Source organism: Myxine glutinosa, chromosome 1 (assembly GCF_964187855.1).
Source record: "Myxine glutinosa chromosome 1, kmMyxGlut1.1, whole genome shotgun sequence".
Classification (NCBI taxonomy): Eukaryota; Metazoa; Chordata; class Myxini; order Myxiniformes; family Myxinidae; genus Myxine; species Myxine glutinosa.
The window spans coordinates 75543677-75564829 of record NC_136261.1 but is presented as its reverse complement, the minus strand read 5'-3'; the positions used below and the strand labels follow the sequence as shown (position 1 = coordinate 75564829).

The 21153-nt window shown below is 45.6% G+C and overlaps 1 protein-coding gene across 2 annotated transcripts in view; it reads left to right on the top strand.

Annotated features, from left to right (window-relative positions):
• The window catches only part of KIF2A (kinesin family member 2A), a 90464-nt gene that overhangs the window by 36362 nt on the left and 32949 nt on the right, over nt 1-21153 (top strand). For both annotated transcript variants that reach the window (XM_068113281.2, XM_068113290.2), the window contains exons 6-11: nt 3649-3749; nt 6099-6194; nt 6299-6353; nt 7829-7991; nt 8419-8509; nt 17046-17109. In XM_068113281.2, the coding sequence (XP_067969382.1) occupies nt 3649-3749; nt 6099-6194; nt 6299-6353; nt 7829-7991; nt 8419-8509; nt 17046-17109 (570 nt within the window). The remainder of the gene's footprint in view (nt 1-3648; nt 3750-6098; nt 6195-6298; nt 6354-7828; nt 7992-8418; nt 8510-17045; nt 17110-21153) is intronic.

Sequence of the window (21153 nt, the reverse complement as noted above, 5' to 3'; positions counted from 1 at the left end):
CTGCTTCACCACAAGCTTCAGTGTACCATGGACGGGAGGAAGGGTACGACAACTGAAGATGAGAAGGGATAAATCTGTGCATGAGAGAGAGCAGTTTTCTTTGGAAGAATTCCCAGGAAGAGTTGATGTTAGAGGCAGTAGAGATGGGAGACCAGTCCAGATGATTGATGGCTGCTTGAAGACCGTGCCAGTCAGCCTGAGTGAAATGCCAGACTCGTCAGTGCTGAGGAGGCTCTCTGAGAATGGCCAGAGGGATCTCCACTTCAACAAGCACGTGATCAGAAGAACCGATTGGAGCAGTTGAAGAGCAGCAGACATTTGCTTGGATGTTAGTCATAACCAATTCTCGAAGAGAAGATACTCCATTGACTGAGATCCGGGTCGGGAAATTTACAGATTGTGTCAGTCCCAGTGAGTTGCAGAAGTCCTTTGCTGCGGTGCCATGCTGGTGAGAGAGGTACCCACACCCAGCCAGCTGGCATGATGACAGTTGAAGTCACCACATATGATTAAGAGAGAGTTTGGATGAGTGGATAGAAGTTGGTCCATGTTGTCAGACAGGGTGATGTAAATGGAGTCATTACTGTTTGGAGGACGGTACAGAACACATAGGAACAAAAGGTGGAGGCGGAGAGGAAGCCGTAGCCAGAGGTACTCCTGGGGTTGGGGTGGAGAGAGGGCAGTGCAAGGAGAGTGAGGAAGAGTTTTTGATAAAGATAGCAACCCCCACCACCAGGACCAGGCTCAGGTCTATCATACCGGAGGAGGGAGTAACCAGGAAGATATTAAGGAGTCAGAGATATCTTGAAGGAGGAAAGTTTCTATTAAGCAGATTACGTCTGGTTTGTCAGAAGCAACCTGCATGGAGAGGTCAATCAGGTTTGAGCGAAGGCCCTGGATGTTTGAGGTCCATACCGTTAAGGAAGAGGGAGGGGGAGCATCGGGTACAGGGGAGGGGTAGGGTAAGATGAGGGGGGAGAGGGGGAGTTCGGGAGAGCTGTTGATAGTGTGTCGGAGATTGCAGAAGGGTTAGGAGGAAGGGAAGGATGAATGAATATGAATGAATGATCGTTTTAAGGCCATTTTCCCCGTTAGAGTGGGGGTTAGCCTTGCGGGCCCCATGACAATCATGGTTCCCTGTTTGAGGCAATGTTTTTATGGCCGGATGCCCTTCCTGACGCCTGAGGAAGAGAAGGATGAGGAGGACAAATGGTTTGATGGTGATCGGAAGGGGCACAATGAGGTGTTGTTTAAGGGGGCAGAGCAAAGTCGAAGGTTGGCGGAGGTGGAGGTATGTGATGGAAGGGATAGGAAGTGGGGAGGCGGCAGCTTTGATGAGAAGGAGGAGGCGGGAGAATTGGAGAAAAATATTAGGGGGGGGGGATATGAAGGGGAGGGGTGGGGGGGAGGGTTGAGGGGGGAGTTTAGAAGGGGAGTGGGGAGATGGCGAGGGGGGAGTTTAGGAGGGGAGGGGGGAGCGGGGGTTTTTGAAAGTGGATGATTAATGAAAAACGAACATTTATTACAACGTGGGTTTATTGTGATTTTTCAAGTCAGAGATCCGTTTGAAAACGATAGAGGGCGGGTGGCATGAAGGTGAGTAGAGAATGTAGAAAGGAATGACTGTAAGAGATTGAATTTTTTTTTGAAATGGAATGATTAGATGAGGAAATTGAAAAAAGCCTTTTAAACGGGAAGAAAAACAGCGTGTTGTAATAAACCATTGAATAAAATACTGCAGGGGAAAGTTTAAACATATTTAATACTAACAAAACCGTGAAAAACAATCTGAGAAAAGTCCTTGAAGTAAGGGCGTGGATCAGAGAATGGAGAAAGGGTTAAATGAGATGAAGGAAACAAGAATTGGAAGGGTGTGTTTCGGCTGGAGATGGAAGGAAGAGGTGGGAGAAAAGGAGATAAAGGGGGCGGGGTGAGACAGCAAGCACATTAGATTTAAAACATTCGACAAAGGGTAGATGTTCGGGGAAGTTAGGGGGAGAAGAGAAAATCTAAGAAATAAGCAATACAGCGAAGGAAAACTTAAATTCACAAAACACCGATGGGGGGTGGGGGGGGCGGTGGGGGGAGGGAAGCCTCGAGAGACCAGGCCACGCACGCGGTGCAAACAGAAAACCATTAATTATACACAAGTTTGCACGAATTGCAAACCAACACCAACTAGAAACACACAGTAACAGATGCACAATAAAATAACGAGTGGAAATTTGACGAAGACACGAATGAAAAAATACTTTAACTTTGCTGCTGTGCAGAGGTCGAAGTCGCTTCCTTGCTCGAGGGACCAGAAACGGAAGTCATTTGCTTTCTTCTCAGAAACTACACAAGCAATTTCGGTGAAAGCCTACCACAACCTTCATTTACCATCAATGTTTATTCAAGGCATTAGAAAAATTGGGGTCTAAGGAGGCATATGGGGTTGGGAGGTTGGGGTAGGGGGGGGGGGGTGGCGCTGTTTGGGTTGACATTTTAAACTCATTTGCATACACTTATCGAACGATCATGGCTTGATGCGTTTTATGGATTAGATTTACCTTGAGGTACTTTTCCCACCCCCAACCCCCACCACCCACCTTTCCGCCCCCCCCCCCCCCCCGCAGCCCATTAGCTGAGGATTTCCTTGAGTTTAAGGAAATCCTGAGGAGACTTTGTAATGCCAGGCAACAAATCAGATTGGAGATAGGAAGTTCATCCGAAGGCAATAACACGTAATGAACACGTGATTCTAAATGATGCTTTTTATATTGCTACATACATGCTTGTTATATTGTTGCGTAATGAACACGTGATTGTCAATGATGCTTGTTATATGCTGCATGGGGAACGCGTGCTTGCGGATGCAGGAAGTATAAATTAATTATTGTGTAAAATTCATTCGATTCTCGTTCACCATTTTATTGTAAATGTGTGCAGTCAATGTTTGGAAACTTTCCGAGTATGACGAGTGTGAAATTATATAAGTGAAATACGAGTGCGAAATTACAAGCAGATTATTCTGTATGTCATGAAAGAGTGAAAGTTGTGGAAGTATTGTTTGATCAGCCTCTGTCATCACGCTGTGATAATAGTCCTCTTCGTCGGCCCATTTTCATGAAGAGTGCCTTTTGGAAACTCGTAGGTTTGTGGTTAAGGACCGGGGGATGGCATGCCAACGGCTCCTAAGGATGTCCTTAACCCTTTGAGTACGGGATTTTTTTTGGATTAAAAATACCCCCGGTACGGGATTAATTTGGCGTTTTGGTACGGGAATGCAATTTGGTACGGGAACCTTGACGATTTGGTACTGACTATCTATTTATAGGTATAGTCGATGACGTGTAGTAACGTCATCCGTACACAAAACTTTTTCGCGGGTTGCGGCACTGGACGTCATCCGTACTCAAAGGGTTAACTTTAAGGAAATACTTATCCTTAAGGGTTGCTTCTGAAATGGCACTTAAGGAAATCCTTGGCTAAGGAATTGCAGCGTACCTTAAGGGAAATCTTTCCTTAAGGTTAAGGGAGTTTTATGCAACTGGGCCAATGTCCTGGAAATGCTGTCTATAGGTGATTAGAAAATTTCCACAGAGCCTTATTTATCTCCACATTGTGATGCATCCGTGTGCTTCGCTTGTACCACCATCCTCACAGGCCGGAGGAAATCGAACTGTGTGAAGGAAGTGGAGAAGATGAGAAGGAACCGGGAAGAGAGGCGTGCACAGAACCAGGAAGCCAGAGACAAGAGAGCTCAAGTTTGTGATCGCACACGACCCTTTGTGATATCCCTGTGCATGACCGTGGTAGATAACACGCTCTGGGGTGGTGTAATGATTTGGCCATTTTGCTACCATCCCAGAGCTTGAAGTTTCAACTCTGACCTGAAGGAAGGAGGATATAAACTAACAATAGAAAACCCCCAGCCTGTGGGCCAGATATAAACATGATAATACGACCCATGTGGTGATATTTTAAGTAATTTAAGTAGCTATTATGTAGGCTGGCAGGATGGCCGAGAGGTATGCAGACTTTTCTCTGAGCTTTCTAGCCTGTGTTTGAATCACGACCCAGCTATGAACTGCCATTCCGGTGTTTCCCAGGAAGAATGATTCATCAATGTGTGTGTGCCGTCCCTCGGATGGACGTTAAGTTTGGCGTCCCATTTGCCAGCATTTATTGGAAGGTCAGGTCCCCACGGTGTCCTTCGTGAAGAGAAGGCGAGTTATCGCTGGCACCCTGAACAAATTGCAAATTCTTGCACTTGCAATCGAGTGTCCTGTGTCAGAGTGATAATCCGTCTAGGTTGTAACCCCCAGCGGCCTAGCTGATGAAACTCCTTGGTTGCCCGTGTGCCGAATGATGCAAGGAGGAAAATAAGAATTATTATGTAGGAGTATCAAAAGTCACAATTTATTTTCCAAGAAATGTTATAACTACTTTAATTCCCACAAGTTGTATAACAGTATAACCATATTTACCATTACAAGTGATAACATCAGTCTTGGCAGGAAGTGAATAGGAAGACAGGAAAGACTAGTCTTGCAACTACACATGTGGTCTGTACATGCATATTGTTGCGTTTATGTGGGGAGGGGAGGGGGGAGCTATGTATGAGAATACCATAGGGAAGGTAGAATTGTATAGAAATAGCATGGACCGTGTGACGCGTAGGAGAATTTCGATGTACATAAGTAGGGAAAATGTAGCTTAAGGTTGTTTTCATGTTCTTCATGTGAGGGGTGAAGATGTGCTAATTAGCTCTAGGGTTTAAGGTTTATTTCCCCTGTGCATAAATTCCCTCTGACGCCAACCCTTAAATTATAACAATCACGGCCAAGCTAAGCACGCCCTATGTACATGATGTATGGGAAAAGGACCCGCCCAGGCGATGGCGGGGTTACATGATGCAAGGGGCATGGGGGAACATCGCAAGAGGTCACGCCCCTGGAGTGACGCGGCCGGGTGATGTCAGAGTGGGAGAGAGAAGAAGGCGGTTCTGCGATCAGGATGAGAACGTTTTGTTTTCGTCCAGGAGAGCGTAGAGCTTTTGCTTTGTCGGCAGCATTTAAAAGAGGCATTTTACTGTTTGCTCATAAGGGAGCTGGAGGCCACGTGTGCTTCCCCAGACATTGGAGGAGAAAGGGGGCTGTATTTGTGACTCTCCTCACGCCAGTGGTGTTTCCGACGTGCGGCGCGATCGCATTTTCAGCGATTCCCGCGCAGGTAGCACAAGACACCACCAGCTGCCAACCTCCCAAATGGACCCAGTTGGGCAAGCTAAGTGCCGGCCAAAGAAAATGATTACCACCTCCGCCACCAAAGGTGGATGGAGGTTGTTTTCACCCCTGTCAAACGCTTTCACCCCTGTCAAACCTTGTTAGTCAAACGCTTTGTGTGTCTTCCCTTTCGCGCACGCGCAATAACGGCCATAATTTGAGATCGTCTCGGGAGTTAAAGCTGATTCGGTTAATCTGTCCCAGGTTGGTCTTAACTAGCTAGGTACGCGACAATGTTATTGCCAGTGTCCAACCTTGTAGTTCGAAATTAAAGCTAGTACGAATAAGAATTTTTTTTTTTTTTATCATTCTCTTAAAAAAAAAAAAGTTTGAGCAGTTTGGTATAAAAAGCTCGGAAATTGGTGAATATTTTGTTTTATTATCGGCCATGGTTGATTATAATGGTGAGCGTTAAGAAGCAGAAGGTTGAATCAGAGTGCAGTGCCTTTCAGTCAAAGGCAGTCACAATGATTAGTTACATTACTTGTCTGCATATGTGCTGTTTAAATTACTCGAGTCATGAAGCATCCGGCTCTGCGATGCATTTAAGAATCAAACATTTCATGGTTGACTCTTGAATGCATTGCAGGGCAACTATCAACGTGCACAAAAATGGTTAGTGCAAATCTGTGCTACCCTTCACGAGATGATGCATTTTATTGTTGAGGTAGAGTGACAGTTTATTTATTTATTTTCAATTTGTACTTTTCTCAAATGTACAAAATACATTTTCTACTTTGTGCATAATGCTCTATTTGGCAATTACAAAGTTGAATTTTGTTTTCTATTTGGCAATTTATTCAAATTTATCTTGCCTCCATTCTTTAGGACATTGATTCAACCAACCCAAACTGGGAGTTCCTGGTAATGATAAGGGACTTCCGGTCGAGCCTAGATTACCGGCCGCTGACTCTTGCCGACACTGTGAGTATGCATGGCGCTGTGTGTTCTTCCAAGTGAGCCTGACTTTGCTAACCCTGTCACAATTTATTGACCTTTTTTTTTTTTTTTTTTTCCTTCTCTTGTAGGCCGAAGAGCAGAGAATCTGTGTCTGCCTTCGAAAAAGACCTTTGAATAAGAAAGGTGCGTTTTGCGCTTGTGGTTTTTGGGCAATGTTTTGTGCATGTCTCCATGCTTGTTTCTTTTTTTTTCTTCTTTTTTTTGTAAGAGATGAACTGTCAGCCTGTTGTTGTGCATGTAGGATGATTCGTCTACATACACCATCTATTGAAAGGATGTTAACCCGGAGGACCCCTCTGCCTGCACTTGTTGGCGACCCTTAGATTATGGGCGTTAGGTTAGCGACCCACATGAAAGCCCACAGAATCTTGTTTCTCACAGTTTGAGAGTCCTTTGGGTGCTTTTTGCAAACTCCAAGCGGGCTTTCATGTGTCTTTCACTGAGGAGAGGCTTCCGTCTGGCCACTCTGCCATAAAGCCCAGATCGGTGGAGTTTTGCAGTGATGGTTGTCCTTCTGGAAGTTTCTCCCATCTCCACACAGGATCTCTGGAGCTCAGCCAGAGTGACCATCGGGTTCTTGGCCCTTCTCCCCCGATTGCTCAGTTTGGCTGGACGGCCAGCTCGAGGAAGAGTCCTGGTTGTTCCAAACTTCTTCCATTTAAGAATTATGGATGCCACTGTGCTCTTGGGAACCTTCAATGCAGCAGAATTTTTTTTGTGGGCTTCCCCAGATCTGTGCCTCGACACAATCCTTTCTGAGCTCTGCAGGCAGTTCCTTCGGCCTCATGGCTTGGTTTTTGCTCTGATATGCATTGTCAGCTGTGAGACCTTATATAGACAGGTGTGTGCCTTTCCAAATCATGTCCAATCAATTGAATTTACCACAGGTGGACTCCAATCAAGGTGTAGAAACATCTCAAAGATGATCAAGAGAAATGGGAGGCACCTGAGCTAAATTTCAAGTGTCATAGCAAAGGGTCTGAATACTTATGTAAATGTGATATTTCAGTTTTTTCTTTTTAATAAATTTGCAAAACTTTCTACAATCCTGTTTTCTCTTTGTCATTATGGGGTATTGAGTGTAGATTGATGAGGGAAAAAATGAATTGAAATGATTTCAGCATGAGGCTGCAACATAATGTGAAAAAAGTGAAGGGGTCTGAATACTTTATGAATGCACTGTAAACTTCCTTCCATATATTCTGATGGCCGGTCTACCGGCCGTCACATATTTCCCACCCCCCCCTCCCTCCAATCCCGCCACCTCCCCCCTCCCCCCTCCCCCCTACCCCCACCCCTGGTCTAATGCTCGTAATGGAGCTTGCTTTCTATATCATGCAAGACTAATTTTCTCTTGTTTACAAACTTATCACAAGCAACTTCCTGAGCAATTATCAGCTCTGTTATATTACATCTATCTTCGGTCTGTGTCGCCGCTAATTGCTCAGGAAATGTGAGGTGGGTTTTTGTGGAGAATTCTTGTGTATCGGAAAGCCGGGCAATAATTGCTGGTTTGACTGGCACCGCAAAGTAGAGTATTGGCGATAAACTAAAAAAAGAAAAGAAAGTAATACCTTCTCGTGTGTTTTTGTCTCCAGAGACGGGGAAGAAGGAGATCGACGTGATAACTGTGCCAAGCAAGGACATATTCATGGTTCACGAGCCGAAGCTGAAGGTCGATCTCACCAAATATCTTGAAAACCAGACCTTCCGCTTTGACTATGCATTTGATGAGAACGCGACCAATGAAATGGTGTACAGGTGTGGGCAGCATCCTTTGTATTCCATCTCCCCCTTTTACATTAAAAATACAACTGCTATAAGATTTAACCTCGTTTTGCCAGGTACCTCCTTTGTTCCGATATTGCGTCTTGTCTTAAATAAATGAATAAATATATAATCGTGACTTGTGATGTAGTAAAATTTGGTCCTCATTTAGTGTGGCATTCAACCCTTTCAATCTGTTTGGGTTCTGAATCACCTTACTCTTGAATTAAACTCTCATTTGTTTATGTTTCCATGTATTTCTGTCAAGTTGTACTCGTAACATGAATACAACTTCCGTATATCAACTGCTTCTATCAACTTAGACACTTTTCCAAATACGTCTCATGGATGAAGTTTTAACTGTGTACGAAGACAATTGACTTCCATTTCAATGACTGTGAAATGTTTTTTTCTCTTTTAGGTTCACAGCACGGCCTCTCGTGGAGACCATTTTTGAAAAGGGAATGGCAACCTGCTTTGCATACGGCCAAACGGGTAGCGGAAAAACTCACGTAAGATTCTGCTTTGAAAAAGGAAAATTGAGAATGGAGACTATAGGAAATTGAAGATTCCTGAAGAGCCATGTTGGGGATGTGTCTTGCCATGTCTGTATGCCTATGTAATATGTAGATTAGTTATATTTATAAAGAGAAATTGTAAGCTGTTGAACTAAAAATTTTGAAAGATTGATTTTTCTGAAATAAAATGCCATCGAAGGGTGATTAACATTGAATTAAGCTGAGTGCAATATGTACTTGTACCCTTTATTTTCATCGAAAATAAACAAACTGACATTTGGGGAAGAAATGCAATAACCTGCAAGTAAGAGGGTTGAGTTAGGTAGAGTTAATAGATTTGAAAGGGATTTTTTTGGGGAAGGACTGCCTGAGATGGCAGTGCACTGTCTTCTTGAAGTACTGGAGGTAAGAGTGACGTATAGTGGTTCCAAAAAGGGGAGAAAGGAGGAATAAGAAGTTGAGGGAGGCAGAAGGTCTGGATTTTTGTCGTTTAGCTGGAAGAGAAGATAGACTGAGGAATGGAGTTACCTGACTTGTCTCGTTAAGAAGGCAACCAACATGCCTTGTGCTTTGGCCTTTTCATGGAAGAAGCCAATAATATTGACCTTTTGGTGGCCAATCAGTGACCATGGAAATTGAGATGGGTTTGATTAGCCTACCGGTGAGACAGTGGTCTGTTAGGATTGAAGGGCGTGTTCCATTTATCAGACCAGCATCTAATCAATTTTAGGTTGACACAGACTGAAGCAACTGCCATTTTGCCTCAGTCGGATGGGGTGCTCTGCCAATGTTGTAATCTGCAAAAAGGAGGAAGGGGTTTCCAGGACATTGGAGAAGTTGTTTGTATATATGAGGAACAAGACTGGGCTGAAGACACTGCCTTCGATCACTCCTTCCTCGACTGGGAGAGGCGAGGGTTCCATGATAGCAATGTGTTGATCACATGAGTGGAGGAAGTCAGAAATCCGGGAATGAAGGCAGCCTTGTATGTTGCATTCGGTGATCTTGACAAGCAAAGCAGGATGCCAAACTGTTGAATATCCACGATATGTCCAAGGAGATGAGATAGTCCTGACCTCCTGTTTGAGATTTATGGCCACGACCATTGCTGTTGGAGGAGTTGTTTTGACTGGGACGGAATTCAAACTGTTAATCAGGTATTAAACTGTTTGGAAAGAGTAAAAATCTTACAATGGCAGCAATTATAGGTTCCATAACTTTGCTTGTAATTAGAAGTAGAGCTTACTGGCCATTAGTTGAAAGGATCTGTTTTGCAGATGGAGGATAGGTTGAAGAGAGCAAAGGCGCAGGATTTGAGGACACCGGCACTGATGCCATCAGTCAGTTGCTGAAGAAGATTTGAAGCTGGATTTAACTTTCCCTACCTTCCTTAGGCATTAAAGACAGCCTAGAAGACGGTGGGGGCAATATTGATGTGGGGGGGGGGGGGGGTTGGGGGGGTACATGAGGTTTGGAGGCAAACACTGTTTTGGGACATTCTGAATGGAAGGAGTGCGATTATGCACCAGTGTCTCAACAAGGCTCCATCAATATTTTGTGGAAGGAGGCTGGCTGAGGAGTTCACCTTGACGAGCAAGATTTTTTTTTTTTTTTTTTTGGCTTTCCCCAAGAAAAAAAACAAGCACGATGTGAGCCTTGAGTGAGCTGAAGTTGTTCTCTTTCTGACTTGCTTCCATGTTGAGAAAGCAAGTTGCATGACTACAACCACCTCGCTACAGCTTTGTGTACTAATTCCGCAAGTTTGGATGGTATTGCCACAGACAGAAAAGGATCAATTTGTACACAAGGGTGAGTAGGCTTTTGTAAAAGTAGATTCAACCTGGGAATACATCGGATGCTATGGAGATGGGCTATTCGTTTTGTGAAGGGCAAATCGCAGTGCGAGCAACCAGATGCGAGCTTTGATTCGAAAATGTTCAGAGGAGGAGCAGCAGAGGTTGGATGGAAAGTTGGGGTTTTACCTGCTAAGAGTCCAGTAAGGTGTCATGCAAAAACCTAAATCGGTTGCAGAAATCCTGGTTGGAAGGTTTAGACATTGGGTCAGACCCACAGCCAGAGAAACCCAAGCAATTTTGGTGGCTGTTGAAGTCGTCACAGATGAATTGAGGTATTGTATGGTGTTGATTGTTGGGTGGATGGTACGTACACTGCCCAGACGACCATTGTGGTCATGGAGAGGTATACACAGCCATAGGTATTTTGGAGGGTTGGGACAGATTAGCATGGCCAATGGACAGTGAGGATTCAAATTATTGATATGGCATCACCAGGACAGAAGCGACCTGTTGAAATGGAAGAGAATAGCTAGGGCGAAAGAGCCATGTAAATAGGGCTGGCAGTACTAGGTGGCAGTTTTAATGGCAGCTGCTGGCAGTTTTAATCCCAACCCAGCTATAAGCTGTCTTCCTGGTGTTTCACAGGCAGTGTGATTCATCAATGTGTGTGCCATCCTTTGGATGGATGTTAAAACTGAGCGACCCGTCTGCTGGTATTGATGGCGTTAAAGATCCCATGATGTTCTTCACAAGGCATAGACGAGCCATCACCGGCACCATGGCCAAATTCCTGCCCCTAATCTTAGTTGGTACCTTGGTTGGTTAATGGACCTCTGGTAGCTTGTAACTGTTACTGCGTTTTTGCCTAACAAAGAACTGCTGAAATCTATATATCTGGGTGTTTCCAAACATCTTTCTAGGGCTCGGAGTTAGGGCTCGGAGTTAGGGCTCGGAGTTAGGGCTAGGAGTTAGGGCTAGGAGTTATGGATCTTTGTTCCTTTCACATTTCTTTCTACTTTTTCATATTTCTCTTTATTCATTCTAATTCTTGCTTCTTCTTTATGTCTCTTTTTCTCTATCTGTCATCGGAGAAGTGAATTTTTGCAGAATTTTTTTTTTTCCTGGAAGGCTCACTTTGGCTGAGCTTGGATGGGTTTGAGGGTGGAGGAGTAATGGCTGAAACCAGAATCCTATCCAGGTTCCTCCTGATGACTCAATATTTGCTCTTTACCTTTTCTTTTTCTTTTTCTTTTTGGTTCCTTATGATTACTCCAATGCAGTATTTGTTTTTTTGTTTTTGTTTTTTGTTTGTTTCATTGAATGCCAGGCCTGGCCAGCTGGTCGCCAAATTCCAAATTCCTGCCCTTGATCTTAGTTGAACGTCAGGCTTTTTTTATTTTTATTTTTTTAATTTTTTTTGTACACAAGATCGAGGCTCGTGAAAGAGCTAACATTAATCGCACAAAAAGTCAAACCGACACATAAAACACAAAATAAGGGGAGCGGTAGACAAGATGGGGAGAGAGGGGGAAGGACACAAACACAACATTTGAGAGCAGGGACATCGAGAGAAATGTGGGTGGGAGAGGGCTTGGGGGGAGGTGGGAGAGGTATAAAACATATGGACACTGCAAGGACTTCCAGGAAATAAGTTGGATTTTCAAAAAAGTGTATCTGGGGTGAATTAGTGGGGGTAGAAAAGATCAAGGTTTTGGATGGGGGAAGATAAGAGATGGTGGTGAACAGCTGTTTTAAAGACCTGGGGGGAGTTTGGGATTGAAGGGAGTGGGGGAGTTTGTTCCAGAGGCGGGCGAAAAGGGGAATGAAAGAGTGAAGGTGAGCAGAGAGCCTAGATTTTGGCAGTTTAACCATAAGAGGGTTGCTGGCAGATCTTGTGCGACCTGTAGGAATATTAGAGGGACAGAGCACAGAGAGAGCTGGGGGAGCAAGGTCGGAGAGGAGTTGGTAGAGGACAGAAAGACCACCAACCTGCCTCCAGTGAGTGAGTGAAAGGCCCTCGGAGTTAGCTTCATCACAGGAGATTCCAATGATTCTGAAAGCTTTGGTTTCAACAGCGTGAAGCCGAGCTAGGTGTGAGGCAGGAGCATCGGCCCTGAGGGGAGAACAGTATTCCATTGAGCTGTGGATGAAAGCCTTGTATGTGGTGAGGAGCTCAAGTGTGCCAATGAAGGACTTCGCACAACGGAGGATGCCCAGTCGGCGACTGGCTTTGGAGGCCAGCTTGGAAATGTGGTTTTCCCAAGAAAGATCATGGCAGATAGTGAGACCCAAAAGCTTGAGCGACAGAACTTCTTGGAGAGGATTGCTGAGAAAGTAGATGGGAGGGTTTTCCAGTCAGTCTTTTCGGAGAGACATAGGAAGAGTGTGAGATTTGTCAGGATTCAGACCAGGTCATTCTACTCTGGACATGCTGCTTCTCCTGTCTCAACAACGGATGGAGGTCCTCAATGCCAAACAGGAAATCAGAGCTGTCTCCCTTGACATATCATGTGCCTTCGATACGGTCTGGTACCCAGCTCTGCTCACCAAACTCCTATGGTATCTATGGAAATCTCCACGCATGGCTTGCGGACTTCCTCTCTGGTCGTAGTCAACGTGTGGCCCTGAATGGATTTCTCTCATCTCCCCTTCATGTTCAGGCTGGAGTTCCCCAAGGCAGTGTTCTGGGCCCTGTGCTTTTTCTGGTCTTTATCAATGATCTCTCCGACTCTCTGGAAAATCCTCTCTATCTCCTTGCTGATGACTCCACTCTCTGCCGCTCCATTCCTCTTCCCTCAGATCGGCAGTCTGCAGCCTCCTCATTCTCTGAAGACCTGGACAAAATCACAGACTGGTCAAACAAGTGGAACATGTCTTTCAATCCTGACAAATCTCACTCTTACTATGTCTCTCCGAAAAGACCGACTGGACAACCCTCCAATCTACTTTCTCAACAGTCCTCTCAAAGAAGTTCTGTCGCTCAAGCTTTTGGGTCTCACTATCTGCCATGATCTTTCTTGGGAAAACCGCATTTCCAAGCTGGCCTCCAAAGCCAGTCGCCGACTGGGCATCCTCCATCGTGCGAAGTCCTTCCGTGGCACACCTGAGCTCCTCACCACATACAAGGCTTTCATCCGCAGCTCAATGGAATACTGTTCTCCCCTATGGGCCGGTGCTCCTGCCTCACACCTTGCTCGGCTTCACGCTGTTGAAACCAAAGCTTTCAGAATCATTGGAATCTCCCGCGATGAAGCTATCTCCGAGGGCCTTTCACTCACTCACCGCAGGCAGGTAGGTGGTCTTTCTGTCTTCTACCGACTCCTCTCCGGCCTTGCTCCCCCAGCTCTCTCTGTGCTTTGTCCCCCAAATATTCCTACAGGTCGCACAAGATCTGCCAGCAGCCCTCTGATGGCTAAACTGCCGAAATCTAGGCTCTCTGCTCACCTTCATTCTTTCATTCCTCTTTTCTCCTGCCTCTGGAACAAACTCCCACACTCCCTTCAATCACACTCCTCCCTCCAGGTCTTTAAAACAGCTGTTCACCACCATCTCTTATGTTCCCCCATCCAAAAACTTGATCTTTTCTACCCCCGCTAATTCACCCCAGATCCACTTTGTTTGAAATTCCAACTTCTTTGCTGGAAGTCCTTGCAGTGTCCATATGTTTTATACCTCTCCCACCCCCCTTCCAATGCCTCCCCCCCCCCCCAAAGCCCTCTCCCTCCCACAGATCTCTCGATGTCCCTGCTCTCAAATGTTGTGTTTGTGTCCTTCCCCCTCTCTCCCCATCCTTGTCTACCGCTCCCCATGTTATATGTTTTATGTGTCGGTTTGTCTTTCTGTGTGATTAATGTTAGCTCTTTCACGAGCCTCGGTCTTGTTTACAACAACAACAAAAAACAACAACTTGAAAGACATGTTCCACTTGTTTGACCAGTCTGATTTTGTCCAGGTCTGCAGAGAGTGAGGAGGCTGCAGACTGCTGATCTGAGGGATGAGGAATGGAGCGGCAGATAGTGGAGTCATCAGCAAAGCGATAGAGAGGATTTTCCAGAGAGTCGGAGAGATCGGTACACTACATTGGGGAACTCCAGCCAGAACAGGAAGGGGAGATGAGAGAAATCCATTCAGGGCCACACGTTGCCTACGACCAGAGAGGAAGTCCACAAGCCATGAGTGGAGATTTCCTTGGATACCACAGGAGGAGAGTTTAGTGAGCAGAGCTGGGTGCCAGACCGTATAGAAGGCACGTCGTGATATGTCAAGGGAGACAGCTTTGATTTCCTGTTTGGCATTGAGGACCTCCATCCATTGTTGAGACAGCAGAAGGAACATGTTCAGAGTAGAATGACCTGGTCTGAATCCAAATTGATGATCGGAGATCAAGCCATTGGAGAAGAGCAGGATTTGATATCCGAAGCAATGATGGAATCCATGACTTTGCTGATAATTGGGAGCAGGCCGATTGGTCTGTTGTTGCAAGGATCTGTTTTTGCACCTTTTGTGGAAAGCGGTAAGGTTTGCTGATTTCCAAGATGCTGGCAGATGACTTTGAGCAAAAGAGGGTGAAAAGAACAGAGAGAGGGTGAGATAGAGCGGCAGAGCAGGATTTTAGGACCCGTGGGCTGATGCCGTCTGGTCCAGTTGCAGAATCAGAGTCGAGGTTTGACAAACACTTCTCCACCTTGTCAGGAGAGAAGGACACAGAGTCCAGGAGCAGTTGGGTTCGACTGGGTAAGATGGGAACAGAGAGAGTTGGGTTTGGGACACAATATTTTGAGGCAAACACAGAGTTGAGGCATTCGGCTTTGTCACGTGCGGTGTCAACTGTGTAGCTATTTGAGGTAAGGGAGAGGATGGAGGGGGAACAAACACCAGAAACTGATTTGACCAGATGCCACCAGGATTTGGAGGAAGGAGACAGGTTTGAGAGTTTGATCTTGAGTGTGGAGAGATAGTGCTTCCTGGCACTCCTGAGGGTAGACGCACACTTGTTGCGAGCTTGGTGGAAGGAACTGAGATTGCCTTCAGTTGGATTTGCTTTCCAAGAGGCAAAGGTAAGTTGTTTCACGGCAGCTGCCTCACCACAAGATTCAGTGTACCATGGACGGGAGGAAGGTTAAGACAACTGGAGACTAGATGGGATAAATCTGTGCATGAGAGAGAGCAGTTTACTTTGGAAAAATTCCCAGGAAGAATTGATGTCAGAGGCAGTAGAGATGGGAGACCAGTCCAGATGATTGATGGCTGCTTGCAGACCGTGCCAGTCAGCCTGAGTGAAATGCCAGACTCATCGGCGCTGAGGCTCTCTGAGAATGGCCAGGGAGATGTCCACTTTAACAAGCACATGATCAAAAGAACCGATTGGAGCAGAAGAGCAGCAGACATTTGCAGGGAAGTTGGTCATAAGCAAGTCTAGAAGAGGAGATATTCCATTGACTGAGATCGGGAAATTGACAGATTGTGGTCAGTCCCAATGAGTCGCAGAAGTCCTTTGCTGAGGTGCCATGGCTGGTGAAAGAGAAACCCACATCCAGCCAGCTGGCATGATGACAGTTGCAGTCACCACATATGAGGAAGAGAGTTTGGATGAGTTGATAGAAGTTGGTCCATGTTGTCCGACAGCGAAATGTAAATGGAGTCATCACTGTTTGGAAGACGGTACAGAACACATTTGAACAAAAGGTGGGAGCGGAGAGGAAGCCGTAGCCAGAGGTACTCCTGGGGGTGGGGTGGAGAGAGGGCAGTGCAAGGAGAGTGAGGAAGAGAGTTTTTGATAAAGATAGCCACCCCACCACCAGGACGAGGCCCAGGTCTATCATTCCGGAGGATGGAGTAACCAGGAAGACATCTTGAAGGAGGAAAGTTTCTGTTAAGCAGATCAAGTCTGGATTGTCAGAAGCAACCTGAATGGAGAGATCAATCAGGTTTTGAGAATTGTCCAAGACATCAGGTTTTTGGGAGGCTTGGGAATTGTCCAAGAGCTGCAGTATTAACCTTGATGGAAAGTACACTGATTGTTTTTGGAAGACTCAAATATAGTTGGTCCACAATCTTTGGAAGGGAGTAATCAGAGATTTATGGTGGGTGTTCGTCCATGGAGTGAGGGGATAGTGGGATATGTATTGGGAAAGAGGGAGCAGGGTTGTAGACTTTATGGGATTTACGATCACGAACCCATACTTGCTCGAGGTGGGGTTTTTTATGGATGTATTTTTTTTGGGAGAATTTGGATGGGCATCATTATTAAGGTGGAGGGTGGATTGATTAACTGGAATAAATGTAGTGCTGTGCCAAGTTGCCATTGTGTTTAGCTGACCGGCACCCCATGTAGACCAGACCAGACTTTTGGTAAGGCAGGCAGATTACCTCCAGCCATGAGTGAGCTAGCTGGGTTTTTTGCAGAATATATGATTGGGTAATTCTCCCGCGTCCATTTTAGCTTCCAAAACAGCCAAGGTTCCAATCTTTGAAACTAAGGCCATCAACTGCATTTGAACTCCCAACCTCTGGGTTGCCAGGCCAGCACTCACCACTGAGCCACGACCATACAATTTCAGTTTTGGGTCATTGTTAAAAATCTGTTGTCCATCTTTCCCTTGGCAATTGCTAATTTATTATTGCAATTAATGTTTATTGTGAGATTAAACTTAAATGTGAATGAAGCCATGATTTGTAATTTAGTTTAATTTTTTTTTTTTTTTTTTCCTGATGTTCAAAACCTTTAATTGCAGACCATGGGCGGTGTGTTTTCTGGGAAGACCCAAGATTGTAGTAATGGTGTATATGCACTTGCAGGTGAGAGTGATGCAACTCAGACAGTTTTCTTACAACCTGTGTTGTATAATGACTAAACAGATCGGTATGCACCTTTTGGCATTCTATGTTCCATGTAGCCAATTGTTAGGGAAGTTTCTCTCAAATAATGGCCAATTTGATTTTCATTGATGCTGACAATGTTCATACCTGGGCAAGCGGTTAAGTATAGTGTGACCATGTTGCATTGAGAGTGAAAGGTGGTTAAAAATCACTTGAGGATAGTTGGGCAAACGACCATTTGTTGAATCTGGTGTGTAAAAATTATTCATTGCATTCGTGACAGGTAATAGTGAAAAAGCTCGAAATGAAGACTACATTGTTAATCTCAAGGCTTTGTAGGGTCCTTTTTGTCATAGTTGTTTTTGTCTTGTTGGAGTGGTATTGAGGGAACACCTTGAATACTGAGATTAAATAGGAAGTGGAAATGAGAAACTTCAGAGAAAGGCTCCAGGAGTCCAAGGCTGAGGTGGTATGGGCATGAACAGCATGAGATGGACTTGGTGTGATGGACTGGGGATCTAAAGTTCGAATCCTGAAGGTGGGAGAGGGCGACTGAGGCAAACGTGGATGGATGCATCAAGTAGATCATAGTGTGGCATTGGTTAGGCAGGCTTTGTGGACAGATGACTATGTACGTACGTGACCTTCCTTGTGTGAAAATAATGTGGTACAGCAAAGTTTGGGGCAATTGGTCCATGTGTATGGAATTTAAGAGAAATCAAATAAAAAGCCGCATAGGAAGTGAGGTATCACCATATATGCTATGCCCCATCCCTATCCGCAATCTTTTTTTTATCATCCCCAGAGACAAGGCCAAGGCCCAACCCCCTTATTTGCAGATCAGCGTTTTCTTACCTGCCCTCTCTTATTGACGCTTACCCTTTTGCTTTTTTTGCCCGCCTGTGACACTTCTTACTACATTTTGGTGTTACCTTTTTGCCCTTTCATCAGAAAAAATATGTACGTACGTACGTATGTATATGTATGTATGTACAGTCACGTGAAAAAGTAAGTACACCCCATGTAAAGTTTTGACTTTTTCAACATATTTCAACATACAGCTATTTGATCTTCATTTCAACAATATTGATAGATAAAGGTGATATAATATAACAAATATCATGAAACATTTACATTTTGTAGTCCATTGTATAATTTAAATAAACAGAAATGCAAATTTCGCATGTGGAAAAAGTAAGTACACCCTTGGCTCTAATAGGTGGTATTGCCCTCTTTGGCAGAAACAACCTCAAGTAGGCGTTTCTTATAACTGTCTACCAGTCTCTGACATCAACTGGGAGAAATTTTTGCCCACTCTTCCATGCAGAATTCTTTCAGCTGTGCGATGGTTGAGGGGTTTCTTGCATGCACAGCTCGTTTCAAACCCCCCCACAACATCTCGATGTGATTTAGATCCGGGCGTTGACTTGGCCATTCCAGAACCCTCCATTTATTTCTTTTCAGCCATTCCTTGGTGGATTTACTGGTATGTTTAGGGTCATTGTCATGTCGCAAGCCAAGGTCCACCTTCGGTTGAGCTTCAGCTTTCTGACAGATGGCCTCACATTATCCTCAAGCACCCTCTCGTACAATGAAGAATTCATAGTGGATTCTATGATGGTGAGTTGCCCAGGCCCTGATGCAGCAAAGCTGCCCCAAACCATAATATTTCCACCACCATGCTTTACAGTTGGTATCAGGTTCTTGTGGTCAAATGCTGTCTTTGGTTTTCGCCAAACATGTCTTCTGGTACTGTGGCCAAATAGCTCTACCTTTGACTCATCTGTCCAGAGCACATTGTTCCAGAAATGCTGGTCTTTGCCTAGGTGTCCATTGGCAAACTTTAGTCTTCCCCTGATGTTCTTTCTGGACAGCAAAGGTTTCCTCCTGGCACACCTCCCATGTAGATCAAATTTGTGCAGCCTCTTTCTAATGGTAGACTCATGCACTTTGACATCAACAGTGGCAAGAGCTACCTGTAGGTCCCGTAATGACATTCTGGGGTTCTTAAAGACTTCTTTCAGCATCTTGCGGTCTGCTTTCGGGCTGAACTTGCTGCGGCGGCCTGGCCTGAACAAGTTGGCAGTTATTTGGAATCTTCTCCACTTGTAGATGATCTTCCGGACAGTCGAATGATTGATTTCAAATTGTTTGGAGATCTTTTTAAATCCCTTCCCAGACTCGTAGGCATCTATAACCTTCTTTCTGAAGGCCTCAGAGAGCTCTTTTGATCTAGACATTGTGACGCCGCACACTTCAACAACAAAGAGCAAACCGAACTGAACCGGATTGCTAACTTGAAAATCACAACAAACCCAATTTGTTTTCAATGTTCGTCTTTCATTAATCATCCACTTTCTAAACCCCCCTCTTGCCCCTCCCATCCAAATCCCTCCCCTTGCACCTACACTCCTAAACTCCCCCCTTGCCCCGCCACTCTTAAACCCCCCCCCCTACCCCTCCACTCCTGAACTCCCCCCTTGCCCTTCCACTCCTGAACTCCCCCCTTGCCCTTCCCCTCCTAAACTCCCCCCTCACTCCTCCCCTTCAAAACTCCCCCCCAACCCCTCCCATTCAAATCTCCCCCCATACCATTCCTCTCCAATTCTCCCTCCTCTCCCCTCCTCCTCAAAGCTGCCTCCTCCCCACTTCGTCTCCCTTCTATCTCATACCTCCACCCACCCCAACCTTCTTCTTTCCTCTGCCCCCCCTCAAACAACCCCTCACTGTGCCTCATCCCTTCACCTTCAAACCTTTCATCCTCCTCATCCTTCCCTTTCTTGGAACTCTTCTGCAATCGCTGACACACTAACAACTGCTCTCCCTACCTCCCCCTCTCATCCTTCATCTTACCCTACTCCTCCCCTCCCCTGTCCTGTACCCGATGCTCCCCCTCTCTCTTCATTAATGGTATGGACCTCAAACATCCGGGGCCTTCGCTCAAACCTGACTGATCTCTCCATACAGGTTGCTTCTGACAATCCAGACTTGATCTGCTTAACAGAGACTTTCCTCCTTCAAGATGTCTCTGATTCCTTAATATCTCTTCCTGGTTACTCCCTCCTCCGGTATGATAGACCTGAGCCTCGGCCTGGTGGTGGGGTGGCTATCTTTATCAAAAACTCTCTTCCTCACTCTCCTTGCACTGCCCTCTCTCCTCCTCACCCCCAGGAGTACCTCTGGCTACGGCTTCCTCTCCGCTCCCACCTTTTGTTCATGTGTTCTGTACCGTCCCCCAAACATTGATGACTCCATCTACATTTCACTGTCTGACAACATGGACCAACTTCTATCCACTCATCCCAACTCTCTCTTCCTCATATGTGGTGACTTCAATTGTCATCATGCCACCTGGTTGGGTGTGGGTTCCTCTCTCACCAGTCATGGCACCTCAGCAAAGGACTTCTGTGACTCACTGGGATTGACACAATCTGTCAATTTCCCGACCTGGATCTCAGCCAATGGAGTATCTTCTCTTCTAGACTTGGTTATGACCAACTTCCCTGCTAATGTCTGCTGCTCTTCTTCTGCTCCAATCGGTTCTTCTGATCATGTGCTTGTCAAAGTGGACATCTCTCTGGCCATTCTCAGAGAGCCTCCTCAGCGTCGACGAGTCTGGCATTTCACTCAGGCCGACTGGGACGGTCTTCAAGCAGCCATCAATCGTCTGGATTGGTCTCCCATCTCCACTGCCTCTGACATCAATTCTTCCTGGGAATTCTTCCAAAGCAAACTGATCTCTCTCATGCACAGATTTATCCCATCTCGCCTTCAGTTGTCTTACCCTTCCTCCCGTCCATGGTACACTGAATCTTGTGGTGAGGCAGTTGCCCTGAAACAACTTGCCTTTGCCTCTTGGAAGGCTAATCCAACTGAAGGAAATCTCAGTTCCTTCCACCAAGCTCGGAACAAGTGTGTGTCTACCCTCAGGAGTGCCAGGAAGCACTATCTCTCCTCACTCAAGAATGAACTCTCAAACCTGTCTCCTTCCACCAAATTCTGGTGGCGTCTCGTCAAATCCGT